This window comes from Equus quagga, chromosome 15, assembly GCF_021613505.1.
Source record: "Equus quagga isolate Etosha38 chromosome 15, UCLA_HA_Equagga_1.0, whole genome shotgun sequence".
Lineage (NCBI taxonomy): Eukaryota > Metazoa > Chordata > Mammalia > Perissodactyla > Equidae > Equus > Equus quagga.
The window spans coordinates 59838694-59856466 of record NC_060281.1 but is presented as its reverse complement, the minus strand read 5'-3'; the positions used below and the strand labels follow the sequence as shown (position 1 = coordinate 59856466).

The following is a 17773-nucleotide window of genomic DNA, read 5'->3' as shown; positions in this document are numbered from 1 at the left end:
CCCTTGGGGCGCTTACTGTTGGGGGCACGGGTCGCAGAGATGTCACACTAGGACCACTCTGGGTTCATCGCCAGTGCCCGAGGGGGAGGTCAAGCCTGATCTGTCTCTCAGCCTACATGAACAGTGATCATGTTTGGTTCCGGCCTGTAGCTCTTGGTGTCCGCGTCCCATGGGGGAGTTCTCTTTTCCTGCTGCTGAAAACACTATCAAAACACCTTAATGGGAATTAATTATGGAAAAGGCTAGTGTGAATTAGAGACATTTTGAAAATAAATACCTTTTACTTCCAAATAAATGTTTCCTTTTCAGTAATTAACCACTATTCTAAGCAGAGGTTCAAAGCACATATTTTAATGAGTGACTTGGTCATTAGCAACATTCATTTGAACATAAATATGCTCAGGCGGTGTTTCATAATGTGCTTCCCTAGGTAGGCTAACGGCACCGCTGACTCCTGGTTTATACCATTAATGTGCTTAGCAAACCCTTGACAAATAAAAATGGCAAGTAATAGGATATATTGGAGTATATGAGGAAGCCATTTGGTGTAAACCTAATTCGACCTGACCTTGTCTTTCCAAAAGGGCCTGACGAGGCCGTTGAGCATGCATTGTATATCTGCTTTAGACATTCCCTATGGCAAGAGCAAAGGCCCTTGAGATAAAGGTGCAACTTCCCTCCCCCTCCCAACGTTGGCATTTCTTTAAGGATTAAGCATCTTTCCTTAGGCTAGAAACTGATTGCTGCGCTCACCTGTGACCACCCAGCTCGAGACAATAGACTTGCCTCCTGCTATGCCCTCCGAGAGCAGACCCCCTACCTGCTGTGTCCATCAAGTGCTGTGCTGACAAGGCAATTTTGTGACTATTGTGGGAGGGACATTTCAATCATATGTGAAACGTCCTGTATGGGGGTATATAACCACTCTGTACACCTCACTTCTTTGGTGCCCTTTCCTCCTTTGGGAATAAAGGCCCTGGGCCATGGTCCTCAGATTTCAGCTCAGAATAAACTCACCCAAATTTTCATTTATATATTGGTTATGGATTATTTTCATCGACACCGTTTCTTCCCAGAGGGCAAAGGGGCCCTGGCTGAGTTGAGGCAATTCCTGGTGGGGTGGAACGCCCTCTGTAGCTCCTGACCTGCACACCAACGCTCCCCTGTGGGTGACGCAGGAGCTGAGGTCTCACCCGGGCTGCCTCGGCCACTGTGGGGTGTGGTCAGGAAATACAATCAACTTTTACACTAGCCTAGATCAGGATTTCCCAAACTTAGCAGGCTCAGGCTGGATCATTCTTTGCTGTGGGGCTCTCCTGCCAGAGAAAGTTTGGACTCCTCTGCGTAGAGTGGTGGGCTGTGCTGGTGGAGGATGATCAGCAGGACCTCTGGTCTCTATCCACTGGATGCCAGTAGCATCCTCCTCCTCAGTCGTTACAACCAAAAATGTTTCCAGTCACTGCCAAACGTCCTCCTGGGGGAAAACCGTACCACACAGAAATCATCTAGAAAACTTTAAACAACTGATGCCTGGGTGCCAGAGAGGGTTCCAGAAGTCCCTCAGGTGACTCTAAGTGCTCCAGATGTCACTCCCCCACCCCCAATCCCAGGTGCAGACAGACGAGTTCAACATTAGAAGAAGAGACTCTGTGACCTAAAGTTCTGAAAAGCAGGGGCTTAAAGGGGACATGATCTACTCCACAGCCCAGTATAGATTCAAGTTTGATTAGCTGCTATTTCAGATAAATTACATCACTCTTCCTAGTCTTCAATAGCTCATTAAAATTTGACTTTAGGCCTGAGTGGACTTAGATGCTGTCTTCTCTTTATTCTCGTCATCCTAGAATTAAATCACCTGACCTGGCCTGTTGAGAGCAACAGCCCCTTCACCACCTCTTTACCATCACCATCTAAGAAATGTTAACTGAGCACCTGCTAGGTGCAGGTGCTGAGGATATAGATCTGGGTCAGGAAAGCAGGGGGGATGGGAGGACAGGAGAGGAGGAATAAGGAGTCGGGAAAGGCTTGAAGAAGGTGAAAGGATGACGGGGAGGGGAGGTGGTTTCTGGGCTGAAAGAACACCATGTGCCAAGGCTGAGCGTTGTTTGAGAAATGATGGGGACAGGAGCACAGGGTCCCTGTGCAGGAAGATGGGGACAGCTGCAGGAGAGGCAGGCAGGGTGCAGGTCAGCAGCGACCTTGAAAGCCTGCCAGCGAGGCCCAATGTCATCCAAAAGGCTATGGAGAGCCATGAAGGATTTGAAGCGGGGGAGTTAGAAGAGCTGCTCAGCTACAATTTAGGACCAAAACACCAGGATTTGAGGCAAGAAGGGTGGATAAGATCAGAGGCTAGATGAGAGGCCCAGTCCAGCAGGTAACCAGCGCACACCTCTAGGGCTTCAAGGAACCATCTGGAGTACAGATAAAGATCTGGAGCTGCCCTATTCAGGCTGTGAGCTGGAACTCAGGTGTTGTGAGCTGACCTGTGTCCCGCACCAAAAAAACCTCATACATTGAAGGCCTGACCCGTAGCTCCTGAGAATGTGGCTGTATTTGGAGGTGAGGCCTTTACAGAGGTAATTAACTTTCAATGAGGTCATGAGGGTGGGCTCTAATCCAGTATGACTGGTGTCCTTGCAAGAAGAGATTAGAACACAGACACCCACAGAGGGATAACCACATGAGGACACAGGGAGAAGATGGCCATCTGCAAGCCCAGGAGAGAGGCCTCAGGAGAAACCACCCTGCTGACACCTCGATCTTAGGCTTCCAGCCTCCAGACTGTGAGAAATAAATTTGCACTCTTTAAGCCCCCAGCCTGCAGTACTTTGTTAGGGCAGCTGAGCTAAAACACCTGGAAATGACCTTAAGTAAGGAGACGGAGAAGAGCAGCCGCCAGGCAGAAAGAAAATCAAGAGAAAGCAGCGTCCCCTGTCACAAGGAGAGGGTGTCGCAGACTGAAGGGTCACTGCCAAGGCCACACAGAGGCCAAGTGAAATCACTGAAGCAGCCCCAAGGGATCAGGCAAGCCTGACACGTCTGCGGCCCAGAGACCACGCGCCGGCGGTGGGGACACCGCGCAGAGCGGGCACGGCCCAGGAGCACAGAGAGGGGGCAGGGAAGGGTCACGCGGCAGCTGGAGCGGAGGCTCGCCCAGGCGTTCCCACGCAGGCCCAGGCTGGCCGTGGGCCACGGGCAGCAGAGGCCGGACAGGCTGTGGCCCTGCGGGCCTGGGGACAGACAGAGGGGGACAGGACAAACCTCGCCGACGGAGCCTGGGCCGGAGCACTTCTCTCCAACAACTCATTGTCTACTGGGGAAAAACCAAATGTCCCCAACATGACTTTACGGCCCAGGCATGAGCCCCTTCCTCGGCCTTTTCCATCCCTCAGAATCCCAGCCCCTCGGCTCGGCTCACCTGTCCCTGCAGGACGGCGGGACCCCGCTGCCGGCCGGCTGCCCACCCCACGCTGCGCCTGGAGTCCTCCATTTCACACCTGCCTCGGCTATACCATTAGCTCCTTCTCCAGGGCAGAGACCATCTTCTGTCCACGTGTCACCTCCCCAGGCAAAGCAAAAGGCCTGCTGCAGAGCAGGTGTTCTGAGAGAAGGCCCAGGGCCAGCACTACCTGGGCGGCTGCAGAGATCGCCAGCGACAGGGGAGGGGAGGAGGGTTGAATGTAACCTTCAAAAAGTAGACTACCACCAGGTGGCCCGGCGGCTAGAGGGTAAGTTCATGTGCTCTGCTTTGGTAGCTGGGTTCCAGTCCTGGGCACAGACCTAGCACGACCTGTTGAGCCATGCTGTGGCAGCATCCCACATGAAATAGAGGAAGACTGTGACAGATGTTAGCTCAGGGACAATCTTCCTCACTTAAAAATAAAAAAACCCACCACCCATGTAGAACACCACCAATGTCCATAGCAGCATTATTCACAATAGCCAAAGGTGGAAGCAACCCAAGTGTCCACTGATGGATGAATGGATAAACAAAGTGTGGTTTATACATATAATGGAATATTGTTCTGCCTGAAAAAGTAAGGAAATTCTGACACCTGCTACGACATGGATGAATCTTGAGGACATTGTGCTCAGTGAAGTAAGCCACTCACAAAGGACAAATACTGCATGGTTCCACTTACATGAGGTCCCTAGAGGAGTCAATTCATAGAAACAGAAAGTAGAAGGTTACAACCAGAGGCACTTACAACTAGAATATACAACTATGTACCCCGGGAGGCTTTGGGGAGAAGAAGCAGAAAAAAAAGAAGACTGGCAACAGGTGTTAGCTCAGGGTCAATCTTAAAAATAAATAAATAAAAAGAAAGAAGGTTGGTTGCCAGGGGCTGGGGGAGGCAGATGGGGAGTTAGTGTTTCATGGGGACAGAGTTTCAGTTGGGGAAGATGAGAAAGTTCTGGCGATGGATGGTGGTGATGCACAGCAACATGAAGGTACTTAGCGCCACTGAACTGTACACTTAAAAATGGTTAAAATGGTAAATTGTATGTTACAATTAAAAAAATTATTTTTTAAAGTAGGACAGAAACTTTGTGTTTACTACAAATGCTCATGTATATCCATTGGAGAACAGTGGAGTTCTTCAGTGCATAACAATCAAGGGTGCCCAATTTGTAAGGCATCTTTTAAACACACAGAAAAAGCAGCTTTTAATCTAATCTAGGAGGAAACACTCTGTAGTACAAATTAGGATGCTGAGAGCATAACCCATTCATAATTTAACACGACCCCTGGGATGCTCGTCCTGGTTTCTGCCTACATCATCTCCTCCTCCGCTTATTCTTTAAATGATACTAAGAAATAAGGTGTGACTGTTAGCTAGTGGAATGAAGACCAACCTGACCCTCCTCCCAACTCAAAAAAACTAGCTGATAAGCTTAACTAGCGTTCCTATGACTTAGCATTCTTTACCACACCCCCATGACTCAGCTCTTTGGTTCACTCTCAGATAAGCAAACCGACTCACTCTGAGCAGCTTTCTCCAGTGTAGGAAAGCTCCCGTCTCCTCCCTGCCAGTGCACACCTTGAGCTCATTACACGTCCAGGACAAAATTCACTAGGGCCTTGTGAAGCTGCTCCCTGGCAAAAAAAAAACCCGCAGAAAGTATGGTTCACTTTTACCATGAGAAATCTAGAAAAGGATACAAAACACAACAAAGGAGTAGAGAAGCAGAAAAGATACTGAAAAATCAGGAAGACTTGAAAAGGCTTGGGGAACACTCGCTCAGCTGTGCAGTGGTGACGGGTGGCTTTGTGAAAGGACAAGCTGAAGGTCACCAGAAGCAGGCCCCTCTCCAAAGGGCCCTACCTTTGACTTAATGCTCTGCTGTCACCATCCTGATCTTAATAATTTTTGAACAAGGTGCTTTGCATTTTCATTTTGCACTGACCTGGGCAAATTATGTAGCTGATCCTGACTAGAAGCAAGGTTTGGAAAAACAGAGACCCACCCTGGGTGGAGCAGGGGTGGGGGTAACAATTTGCAAAACTGTTTCAGTGACTGCCACAGGGCTTATTCCAAGCTCCCTTGGTGATCTGGAGCTAATAACTGAGGCTATCTATAACTATTTCTAGAAAAGCCTCAGGAGGTGTATTGCTGCCAATTCTATATTAAGCTTGAGCAGCCAGGTAAGTTACACCTGAGTCTTTGGGAAGAAAAAAAAACTTTGTTTAAAGCATTTAATGGTTAAATTATCAATACTCAATTCTTCTTGGTTAATTGCTCAAAAGATCCATCTCTAATCCCTTGCACCCCAATGAAGGACAGCTACTACAGCCCCCGTCACATGGTTTAGAGTCTCCGGCCTGGGTAACTGCACCCCCTGCTCTGAAACCTGTCTTCTCCCACCCCAGCCCCAGTGGCACACCAGGTCTGCACCTAGGAATCTGGAGTGGGACAGAGGGATGCTTGCTCAAGGACCAGGTGAGCAAAAGCCAGGCTGGAAGGAGAGCAAAGCCGACTTCTAGAAAAGGGGATGAGAGCAGACGAGGCTTCCGGCAGAACGACGCTGGTGGCAAGGCCCCTGAAAGGCACCCCTCCAAACTATTCCGCCTCAGATCCCACTCCAGCCTCCCTGAGCCACGCCTGCATCTTCCCGACAAACTTTTCCTATTTTGTTAATGTAATTTGAAATTTGTTTCATTACTTGCAACCAAAAGGGTCAGAAGAGAGGTCTGACAGAGTGTAATATTATGCGAGTGGGATGGCCCAGAGAACACCCTGGCCGTGCTCTGTGACAGGGGTGATTTATTTTAGGGGGAAGAAACCCACTTAAATCAATCACTAACCACTGCCCCCCTTTCCTAGAAATATAGGGCTTCTCCATCTCTAGGCCACTTGTTTGGAGGGAGGTCTGCCCATGTGTAAGGACCAGCATTGAGTAAGCGTTGAGTAAATGAAAGAACAAAATGACTTAACCCCAAGTCACAGAAGGTCCAGCTCTGCAGACTTTTGAGCTCAGTGGCCTCCAATAAAACCTCAGCAAGGAGAACATCGAGGTGGGAAGGGGCAGCTCCACAAGGGGGCCCTGGGCCCCCTCTCCCGTTTTCACTTGCCCCTGAGGTTAGCTCTGATCCCGGCTGGTACAGCTCAATGTGACTTCAACGCCTCTTTAAAACTCCACTTCTCTCTGATTCGTTTTCCCCTGCCACAGCTACCCCAGACTTTTAAAGACCTTTAGATTGTTCTCCATCAAATAAATGGCAGGAGCTCAGACTTCTGGGCCAGGGCCTCATGGGGACAGGGAAGCACTTGCCAGTGCCCTCTCTCCCAGCCTCGGGCCTCGACCAGCTGGGAAGGCCCTTTCCTTCTGAGATCCTCTTCTGTTTTCAGATTAGAACTCTGAAGATAAACAAATCCCTGGAAGTCCTTTTTGGTCAGACTCCTTAGGCCACGCTGGATTTGGGTGTCTGGCCTGAAGGGCACACCTGGCTTCCCATGTTGCCAGTTTCTGGGTGAAGGTGACAGAGACCTCGGAGCTCCCAAGGAGTAAATCGCCCTTCCCGGTGTGGCCTGTCGGCCCCTCCCCATCTCAGCATTTCTCCATGACTCACTCAGCAGGCCTCACCCCACAGGTGGGAGGAAGAACTGGATCTGAGGTTTCCCAGGTGCCTCCTGCTTGCCCGGGCGCCCGGGGGGGAGGGTGGGGGCTCTCTCCAGGTGTTCCCATTCTAGCCTCCTGACAGCCCTAGCCCTGGAGGTGAGGTGAGTATGACCCACTTTCCCGGTGGTGCAGTTTCTGCCACTCCCAAAGATAAACTGGTCATAAGCAGCATAGTCAGGACTTGAACCCACGTCTGCCAAACTAAAAACCTCTGGCTCTTCTTAGGACATCAAATTCAGGTGAGCTCAAACACTCATGGCAAAGACCTTGTGGGTAAAAGATGAATAAGACACATCTCCAGTGGGGGCATGGACAGACACGGTTCTGATCGCCGCACAGTGAGTGCTACGACAAAGGGACAGTGGGTGCTGGAGCACCTGGGGCGGATTCCTGGGATGAGGGCTGAGCTGATTGAAGGATGAGCAGGACCAACCAGCTGAAGGAAGCAGGAAAGGGCATTCCAGGCAAGAAGGCTGAGAAGGCAGAAGGAGCAGAGATTAGCGCAATCAGCCCAGAGAGGGGTCCGCACAGGCCCACACACACACACAGTCACAGTGATGAGGATTTTAGGTTGGTTAATTTTAAAACTGCAGATGAGAAGCAGGCTCTGAGGAGTGGAATTTGCTTGCCCTTTGTTGGGAGGCATTTGCATTTGTGGGGGGAACCTCCATCTGTGGAGATACCTCCCTCTCTGTGCCAGGGGGAAGGGGGATGGCCTTGACTCTGGAAACTCTTAATGGGGAAGGCAAGAACTTAAGTTGGTTACTGTCTGGCAACCTCATGTAACTGATTTAGGGTGGTGGCTTCTGGCCTTTACTTAATCCAATTTGATTCTTATCTAAAAGTTGTGGGACCACCCAATGGCCAGACCCCAACTGCACTGATACCATTTTAACTTTTTACATCTTCTTTCCTTTGTCCTGTAAAGAGATGGCTCACATACCTATGCCTTAAATTTAGCCTTACTCTCCACCCATGTTGGCAGCAGAAGCGGCAGCAGTAGCAAGGGGCAGCAGCAGTTCCCCATGCCAGCAGCATCTCTGACTGCCCGTGGGTCCTGTCTCCATGCTATTCCACACTATTCTCTAAATAGAAGAGCACTACTGCCAGATCTTGAGAGTCCAAGAAATCTCCTCGGCTCACCAACCCCGCATAACCCACCCATCTCAATGTGCAGTAACCTATGCACACAGTCACGACCACCCGCAGGCAGCGCCAGGAGGCCCAGCTGTGTCTGATAGGCCAGTCAATGGAAGGAGCCAAAGAAAAAAGGCAGAAGCCCCCCCAGCGCTTCCCTGCCCCTCTCCCCTGGGGGGGGGGGGGGCAGTCCAGGGCAGAGGCCAGAGTGCCCCCCAGGGTGAGGAGAAGAGACTGTAACCCTAACAGCTGGTGGCTTTGACAAGTCATTGACCCCCCCAGCCTCAGCCTTCTCAGCTGTAAGCTGAGACGTTGGACTAGAAGATAATGTTATACGTCACCACGTGCTCAGGACAATCTTTACCTACATGAGGCACTCAGCAAAGGTGCAGCTGGTTGAATGCAACTAAATTCTAGCCAGATGGTTTCCCATATCAGGGTCTTTCAGCCTTGTGGAAATCTAATTAGCACCCTCCCCTTCTGAGCAGAACACTCCAACAGGCCAGTGCTTTTTCCCATTTGGGCCCCGGGAAGAGGCCTCAGGCCCACTTGCCCAAAGTGTGGTCTGGACCTGCAGCACCAGCATGGTTTCCCGCAGCTCCCCCTCAGGACCCCTCCTCAGGCCGTTTCCCCAGGACCTTTGGTCAGGCTGCCTCTCCTCATCACATGCTCTCCTCCGTCCCCTCTGCCTATGCATCCCAAGTCTCCATGGCAGGCACAGGACTCCATCCTCGGCCCTCTTCTCTCCCCACACACTCTCCCTGGCTGCCTTCCATTCCCAATTCCCCCTCCGGCTGGCTGAGTTCATCTCATGGCTTATATTCTTAACATTGGCTTAGAAGCCACTCCCTCCGCATGTCCCCAGCTACACTGCCTCCCATCAAAATTCCAGGCTCCTACTTGCCACAGGGCCCTTGCAGATGCTGTTCCCTCTCTCTGGAAAACACACACAGTTCTCTTTATCTTACTTAAACCTCAGATCCCAACTCAGATGACAGCTTCACTCAGAGACCAGTCAGTCTAGGCCAGTTTCCTTGTTCTAGTCTCTCATGTCCCTTTCTTTTCATGCACTTAGCTCAGTTTGTAATTAAAAGGTTATTATTTAATTAGTTAAGGTATGCCTTCCTCATTAGTCTATAAGCTCTATGGAGGCTGAGCTGTCTATTTTCCCCTATTGTTGTATCCACAACACATAGTAATGCTTGGCCCAGAAGAGGCACTCAAATCTGTGAAGGGAGGGAGGGAGGGAAAGGTGAAAAACAGAGGAAAAGAGTGGCCCAGGGTCACACTCAGTGGTGTGATAATTGCTTAACAACTGGCTCTCTGAAGAAAAAATAAAACCCTGATGCGTAGTGTTTCCAACTCCCGTGGTGTAAATTCTCCCACCACAGCTGGGTTCCAAGCCAGAAACAGGACACTGCTGAAGGCGCCGCTGGATGAGATGTACACGCTGGCTCAGAGGCGCGGAGCCCCAGCTGGCTCCAGCACACTGCTGGGCTGTGGCGACACCAGGACTGACATTCAGAAAGGCCAACATGTTTTTATACGACATCAACTTTTGACTCAATCTTACCATGGACTAAAGACCAAAATGAATTAAGAACTTGCAAAAAATGATAAAGACAAAACAAACAGAGGTTTTGCGGCTACAGCTAGTTCAGAACAAGAGGATGAAGGAGAGGTGTGAACACTTCCTGGGGAAGAGGCTATCTCCCAAAAAGAGATGGGAGAGTAGCTAAAGAACTGTTGAGCTTCTGGCCTTTCCATCAACAGGGGCCTCTGCCAAATTCAATGTTTAGGACACTGTTACGAGCAAGTCAAAGCCTGTATGAAATGCTGGTTATACCCGCTGACCTAATATTTATTCCCCTTTCTAGCAATTTATCCTAATAGCTCAATAAAAACAAAACAGTATGGCAGTTCCTCAAAAAATTAAAAATAGAACTACCATATGATCCAGCAATGCCACTTTTGGGTATTTATCTGAAGAAAGTGATAACACTGATTTGAGAAGATATCTGCATCCCATGTTCACTGCAGCATCATTCACAACAGCCAAGTCAGGAAACAACCTAAGCGTCCGTCAACAGATGAATGGATAAAGAAGACGTGGTGTGTATATATATATATGTATATATATATGCAATGCATATAAACTATGCAAAATATATATATAAAATGGAATATTATTCAGCTCTAAAAAAGAATGAAATCTTGCCATTTGCAACAACATGGATGGACCTAGAGGGTATTATGCTAAGTGAAATAATCCAGACAAAGACAAATATCATATGATCTCACTTATATGTGGAATCTAAAAAACCAAGCTCATCATAGAAACAGAGAACTGATTGGTCATTGCCAAAGGTGGGGGGGGGGGGGGGTGAAATGGGTGAAGGGGGTCAAAAGGTACAAACTTAGTTATAAAATAAATGTCAGAGGGATGTAATGTACAGCATGGTGCCTACATATTAATAATACTGTATTGTATATTTGAAAGTTGATAAGAGAGCAGATCTTAAAAGTTCTCAGCGGAAGAAAAAATTTGTAACGATGTGTGGTGACAGATATTAACTAGACTTATGGTGGTGATTATTTTGCAATATATACAAAGAATTATGCTGTACACCTGAAACTATAATGTTATATGTTAGTTATACCTCAATAAAAAAGAAAAATTTTTCTAAAAACACCATAAACAAAATCAAAAGACCAAGAACAAATTGGGGAAAAAGCATTTACAAGTCATTTAAAAGGGTTAATTACTTCATGCACAAAGTACCTCTATAATAATGCTCCCCCCACATACACACACACCAAGGCAAAGGATGTGAAGAAGTAGCTCAAAGAAAAGGAAATACAAATGGCTCAAAACTTTCAAAGAGATGCTTAACCTCCCTCTCAACAAGAGAAATACAAATTACAACAGTAAGTGAATATCATTTCTCACATATGAAACTAGGAGACATTTAAAAGTCTGACAACTCCCTGCGTCAGGGAGAACAAGACCTCACACATTATTGATGAAAGCGTAAATTGGTAAGATCTTATAGAGAGCACTTTGACAACATCTATCAAAATAAAAATGCGGTCTACTTTGAGACCCTCCCCTTCTAAGAATTTCATATGTGCTAGAATTTCATTACATATTATGTAATAGTAAAGACTGGAAACCACCTAAATGCCCCCTTGGCAAGTGACTAGTTAAATAAATAATGCCTGGTCATACAGGAGAATACCAGGCAGACATAAGAGAGAATGTGGGGCTTTCTATGCACTGATGTATCCATCCCCAATATAGGTGGAAAAAAAGGCACAGAACAGTGTATATATTATGTTATTGTTTGTGAGAGAAAAATATATAAATGAAAATATGCTTAGAATATTTCTAGAAGGATACATAAGAAACTGGTAACCAAAGTTGCTTCTGAAGAGGGAAACTGGAGGCAGAAATGGAAAGAAATCTTCCTTTTACTGGCTGCTTTCTGTACCATGTGCATGCATTATCTATTACAGTCAATTTCTAAAAATAGATATGCATAAACATGTTCACGGTTATGTTGTATATACTAGACAAAATAAACAAAACCACCACTAAGAGGATCTAACTTGTTGGGTCATTTTAAAAATTACTATTGCAATGATATTGTAGTTATTTTCAACCCTAATTAAATTGTACTGAGACACCTTAAATAACTTCTAGTCTTGAACCCCAGAAAATACAGATTACCTCCCAGGATATTTAAACAACTCTCAGCTGTACTTACAGGATGAAAGCCAGCAATCTTTGCGCATTCATGGAGGATAGAAGAAATATCAATAGATTGGAAATAGACAAACATCCCAAACTTCACATTCAGAAAAAGAATGGACCTTAGAAAGTTTAGCTGACATTGATTTTTGGCAAAATTCTAGGGATTATTCAAAGAAGTGGTGAGCCTTAGAAAGCAGCAAGGATTCACTCAGAACAATGCAGGATAAACTATGCAAATTATTAAGAGAAATATTTTTAAATTAGTGGAGTTGCATTTTTTTAAACCTCGTTGAGTAAAATCTCAGAAGCACCTGAGAATCTGGGCTGCACAGGGAATGCTGGTGTGGGCCAGGGAGGCCAAGTGAGCAGGCTCCCGACCTGCCTGGCCTCAGTTTCCCCAGGCCTGCCCTCTAAGCGACTCTGCAAGACTGTTAGATTCTTCTTTTCAGGAAAGCAGTGACAATGTCTTTCAACCTGGCTGGGAGATAAAATGCTATGAAGTATGAGCTATGAACGTCATCAGGAAGTTGAACACCAGGCTCCTGACCAGAACACCTGGCCCACTCAAGAATGTGCTGACAGATTTAAAATCCAAGATAACGCTCACTGTTAAGACTGGCCCTGCATTACTTAACATTCTTAATCAAAGGAATAATACACGTGAAAATGTTTTGAAAACTTTATAGGGCTGCACCAAAGAAATGTGGTATTATTATTGTTATTATTATTATTTTGAAGACTTTGCAAATTCTGGAGCAGATAACAAATACCAAAGACCAAGGCAAAAAATAGAAATAAAAAAGATCTTAACAGGAAAGATCTAATATCCCCAAACTATTAAGACAAAACTTAAATTGTGTGCCATGTCACACGAGTGCAGGCTGAGAAAGCCCTGACTTAACACAATCCCATAAAGCTTTGCTGACCGTGGTCTCGTTAAGAGGCATGTCATGTCTAATAAAAGCCTTCACATGTCAACTGTACACTTCGTTAGTGGAAGCACACTGTCCATCCATCCTCTCTTCAATTAGAACACAGGGCCTACCGGTTGTGCTCTGGGTGCCATGCTTAAGAGACACATACACCAAGTGTGTGTAGCAATCAGTACAGCAAGTGTTACCATGTGTAGAGTCACTGAAGTAGCTGGGGACTTCGTAGCCAGGAAAGAAACTACCTGGGTATCCTCAACTCTCTGAACATGTGTTTTATGAAGGAAAAAGCCTCATTCAGAGGAACGAGCTCACAAATGGGCATGAGATGACCCGAGTTATAGTCACCAAAAAACATGCCTCTCTGCAAGGAAGAACAACTAGGAGTGGGCTGCCTCCCTAACAGGCACTCCCTTCCCACCCGGGAGGCATAGCCATGTCAGAGCTACTCTTCAGGAGGGGAGAGAGGCTTGTCAGCCCCCAGAGCCCCTTTCACCATAACACCCTGCGATTCTAACTGGCTTGGCAGTTTCACGAGTGTAGGTGCTATTATAGCCTATATTACAGGCTATGTATGTTCATAGTGTAACACATGTTAATAGTGTAACATGTTAATAATGTAATATGTTAATAATGTAATGTAACATAATATAATATGTGCCTGGCGGTTCTTCTGTATGTCCCTCCCCATCTAACACCTAGGGATAGCATAGGGTATATATTGTAGGGGCACATACATGCTGAAGGAGGTCTGTTGACAAAGACATTGCTTACTCGTATATGGGAAGATCATGGTGGGGATTGGGGGGAGAGGGGACAAAAGGCAGCCTCTCAGACCTTGAACTTCCACCCACTGAGGGAAGGCGAAACCTTCTACTTGTGCTTCTACTTAGGAACAAAGCCAACAGGCCTCTGACCCCTAGGATGCCGCACCCCTCACGGTATACATTCCATATTTGTACATCTGATACAGTATCCAAAGTACACAGCCAGCAGAGGAGAAAGTCTGCCTTAGTGCGTGCCAAAATGCTTAAAAAGCTCTTTGAAGCATTTGTTATGGAATAGAACACTGCGGAAGGACAGCCCTTTATTTAGATCTTATTTGTGCGTGAAAATCGATATGTCCTTTCTAGTCTTTATCTTACAGGAGAATGTGTCCCTGACTCTTGTCCCGAGGTCTTCGCCTCCCAGTCTTGCCCTGTCAGCTGTATCAAGCGCCCCAAAAACTTACTTTACACTTTAGCGCCGTCTTTGACCCTCTCGAGTGCTAACTTAGAAAAACTGTCCAGCTCTCCAATATGCCTCTATAGCCTGTTTTCGAGAACTATTTTAGTTGTCTTCTCCCACCATCCACCGCAGGGTGTGAAGAGCTGTTTCTGGTCCCCACCACTAAGATAGTGATACTCTGCCCACCTCCTAACTTTCAAGTTGGCTTCCCCTCTGACCCCAGGACAGCACACATCTGCTTTGATCTATATTATTCCTCCTCTGCTTTAAAAAGGGGCTTAAAGTAGGTGCAAATGTTGCCAAAGCCTCACTTTCACAGACATACAACAAAGAGTAGGAAAACAGTGTAGTCATTGTTCTTAATTTTCCCATGCTGGTAAACAAAAACAAACATTGCCCTCCACCGATGGGGTACAGTGCCACAGAGACCCCTCTGGAAAGGACAGCTGACTGGGGAGGATGGAGGTGGGCCACGCTTAGAAGGATCTTCCTCAGTAACAGCTAATCCACAGGGTTCCCACAGGACAGGTCATCTCCTGCCAGGTTGTACAAGATTAAAACGATGTTTATGATGATGTAAGAGTTTCATCTTACACACCCATAAGCTACAACTGTCTACTAACATGTTTGGGGGAAAAAATTCATGCATGCTGCTTATGATAAACTGTCAAATTTCAGTCTCACATTTTAACAATGCATTTAAAACTCTGCCCAGAACTGCCCAGGGGGGAAAAATGGTCTACATTTACTTTGAAATGCAAATTAGTTATAATGCAAATTAGTTATTTAAAATGCAAATTGCTTGACAAACTGGCATCCAATCTCTCTTACATGTTAAGAAATGTATAACAAAACAGAAAATTATAGCTGTTTTTCTAACTGATTTTCTAACATTTCCCATTCTCCATTTTTACGCTGGCCACACTCTCCTCTCACAAAACACTTCTGCTCCACTTCACACAACTCCAGACCTCTGGGAGAGGGGCTCCCTTGGGCTCTAGCGAGCCCCAGGTTCAGCTGAAGCTTACCAGGGCCTCAACGGCTGAGACAAAAGCAGCTGCTATGTAAGAGCAGTGGTGGTCCAGGAATACCAAGGAATTCTTAGCATCCCTCCTACACTCACTCTAGGATGTTTACTAAAGTCCCGAGGGAACACTGGAGGGAACACTGGGGTGGCAAAGTCCGAAGTCAAATATGCCAGTCTTTGGAGAGGACTGAGCATGGGGAGTGGGGAGAGGGAATTTTCAAAAGCTCTTTGCTTCTCTGGCTACAACTCCAGTTCTTTAGTTGGCTTTAGTGTGTTTCCAAACCAAGCGCGGGAAGGCTGACGTCAGGCAGAAAGAAGAACATCTGGAACAGGACACTGTTCTCACGGTTAGATGTTCTTTATGGGAGACATAGGGACAAGCGGCCAGCCAAAGGGCAGAGCTGTGGTCCTAGCTCCAGCCGGCAGACCTGGAATGAGGCGAGTCCTCCAGGGCTGGCCGGTGACAGGTCAGCGGCCTTCCGGTCCGCGGGGGGCCACCCCTGCCTGAATGAGGGTGACAGCTGGAAGGGTGGAGGAAGGAAGCTGCAGTCTTTATAGGAGGAGGGGCGCTCTTTCCATATGTGCACTGGGACGGGAGTTTGGGTGCAAACTAGGAAAGATCATGGCCCCCCCCCCCAAGAGTTGGGAGGCAGTGTCACTGCTGAGGGCGGCACAAAGCCCTTGCTTCAAACCCAAGTACATGCATCTCCTGTGGGGGACGGGAGATTAAGCCAACGTGAGAGGCACGTACACGTAGGCTAGCACCCTTTTAGGGACTTTGGGACCTCAGTCTGCACGAAGGGGATGGAGGGAAGGCTGGAGGCGACTGAGGAGTGCAAAGGTCGCGGCCCTTACCTTGCTGACCACGTTTTGGACGAGGCCTGTGCGAATGCCGTAGTCCCACGCGTGGCAGTCGCAGTTGGAGGCGTTGTCCCCCTTGTCCGGAGGGGACGGCAGGGGTGGCGTGTCGCCCCCGTCCGAGCCGCTGCTGTTGCTAAGGTCGCCCGCGGCCCCCCAGGCGACAGTGGAGAAGGAGGTGGTCGGGGGGCTGGTCCAGTTGGCCACATCGCCGGCGCCCCACCGGCCCGTGGCGGTGACCTCCGCCAGCTCGGTGCCTTTGCCCGCCCCACGGCACCAGAAGTTCGGCTGGTCCAAGAGGAAGGAGTCCGAGAACTGGCTGAAGCCGATGAACAGCGCCGGAATCCAGGTGAGCAGCACGAGGGTCTTCTGGTAGCCCCCGCCCAGGCCCCCGAGGAAGGGCAGCACCGACCCGTCGTAGTCCAGCAACAGGAGGCTCGGGGCCGCCGCCGAGGAGCTGCTCGGGTGCGGGCCGCCGCTGGCGGGATGCGGCGCGGGCAGCGGCTGGATGTCGCCGCCGCCGGCGGGGCCCGCGCGCCCCCCGAGGGGTGCCGAGGCCGCCGCATCCCCGGGCGGCAGGGAGCCGTTCTCCTCGGCCGCGGGCGGCTGCCGCCCGGGCCCGCCGCCCACCGCCTCGCGCCGCCGGTCTATCGCCATGGCCGCGGCCCGCGGCGCCCGCAGAGGCGCATAGAGCGCGGCGGAGGCTCCCGCGGGCGCCCGCCGCCGCCGCCGAGGAGGGCCCGCGGCTCGGGAGAGAGCGCTCGGCCGCCCCGGTGCTTCAGGCCGCCCCCATGGCACCGGCCCGGGCCCCGCGCCCCGGGCGCCGCGGCCCCGCTCGGGCGCCGGGCAGAGGGAGGGCAGAGGCCAGCCCGGGCCCTCAGCCACCGCCGCGCATCGGCTCCGCGCCCGGGGCCGGTGGCCGAGCCCGCTGCTCTCCGCCGCTCCGCGCCGGCCGCGGGAGGAGGGGGAGCGGGCGCCGCGCCTTCCCAGCCGGCCGGCTCGGTGCCTGCGGACCGCGGTGCGGGAGGCGTCCGCGGCTCCCCGGGCGCCCGGGCTGTATTTATCCGACCTCTGGCGCCTCCCGGAAGCCGCAAGCTCGGGTCCCAGCCTGCGGAGCCGGCCGCGCTCCCGGGCTCCGCGAGCCAGCCTCCCTCTTCCTCCTCCTCCTCCTCCTCCTCGTCTCCTGCCCCCGGCCCGCCCCCTCTCCCCCCGCCGAGGTGGAGGTGAACGCGGCACCTGCTGCGCCCGGCTCTGCGCGCGAGCGCCCCCTCCAGCCGGGAAGCGCTGCCGCCGCCGCGGGATCCGCGGAGGGGGCGGGGGAAACGGGACACCCCGGCCCGCCGCGCCGGAGGATCCCCGCGCCGCCGGCGCGGGAGGAGGAGGCGCCGGGCGCAGCGGGCGCGCGCGGGCTGGGGGTCCCGGAGGAGTCGGCGTGCGCGGGAAGCGAGAGAACTGGGTGGTCTTCGAGGCTCGGCTCCCGCAGCCGCGCTGGGCCCCCACCCACCCACGGGCGCCGGGGCTCGGTCACCTCTGCTCTCTTCAGAGGTGCCCGCCGCTCAGCTGCCCGCACCCCACTCCCTGTCTGAGCCCAAGGGTCTCCAGCATTCGGGAGCAACCCTCTCCCGCTTTTTTGAGGTGCGGATGCGGTTGATTTGTGTGTCAGAGGAGCAGGGTCAAGGAGGCGCATCTGCCAATTGCAGGTCGCCTGCCACCCGCAGC

The 17773-nt window shown here is 50.1% G+C and overlaps 1 protein-coding gene across 14 annotated transcripts in view; it reads right to left on the bottom strand.

The window, feature by feature from the left end:
* SLC22A23 (solute carrier family 22 member 23) overlaps positions 1-17228 on the bottom strand; it is a 157090-nt gene extending 139862 nt beyond the window's left edge. For 13 of the 14 annotated variants that reach the window (XR_006885380.1, XR_006885382.1, XR_006885379.1 and 10 more), the window contains exon 1: positions 16052-17228. Coding sequence is in view for 2 of the 14 variants with exons in the window: in XM_046640644.1 (XP_046496600.1) it covers positions 16052-16711 (660 nt within the window). In the remaining 12 variants the exon portion in view is untranslated. The remainder of the gene's footprint in view (positions 1-16051) is intronic. The other variant, XM_046640645.1, reaches the window with a different exon arrangement.
* Between the last annotated feature and the right edge of the window lie 545 nt (positions 17229-17773).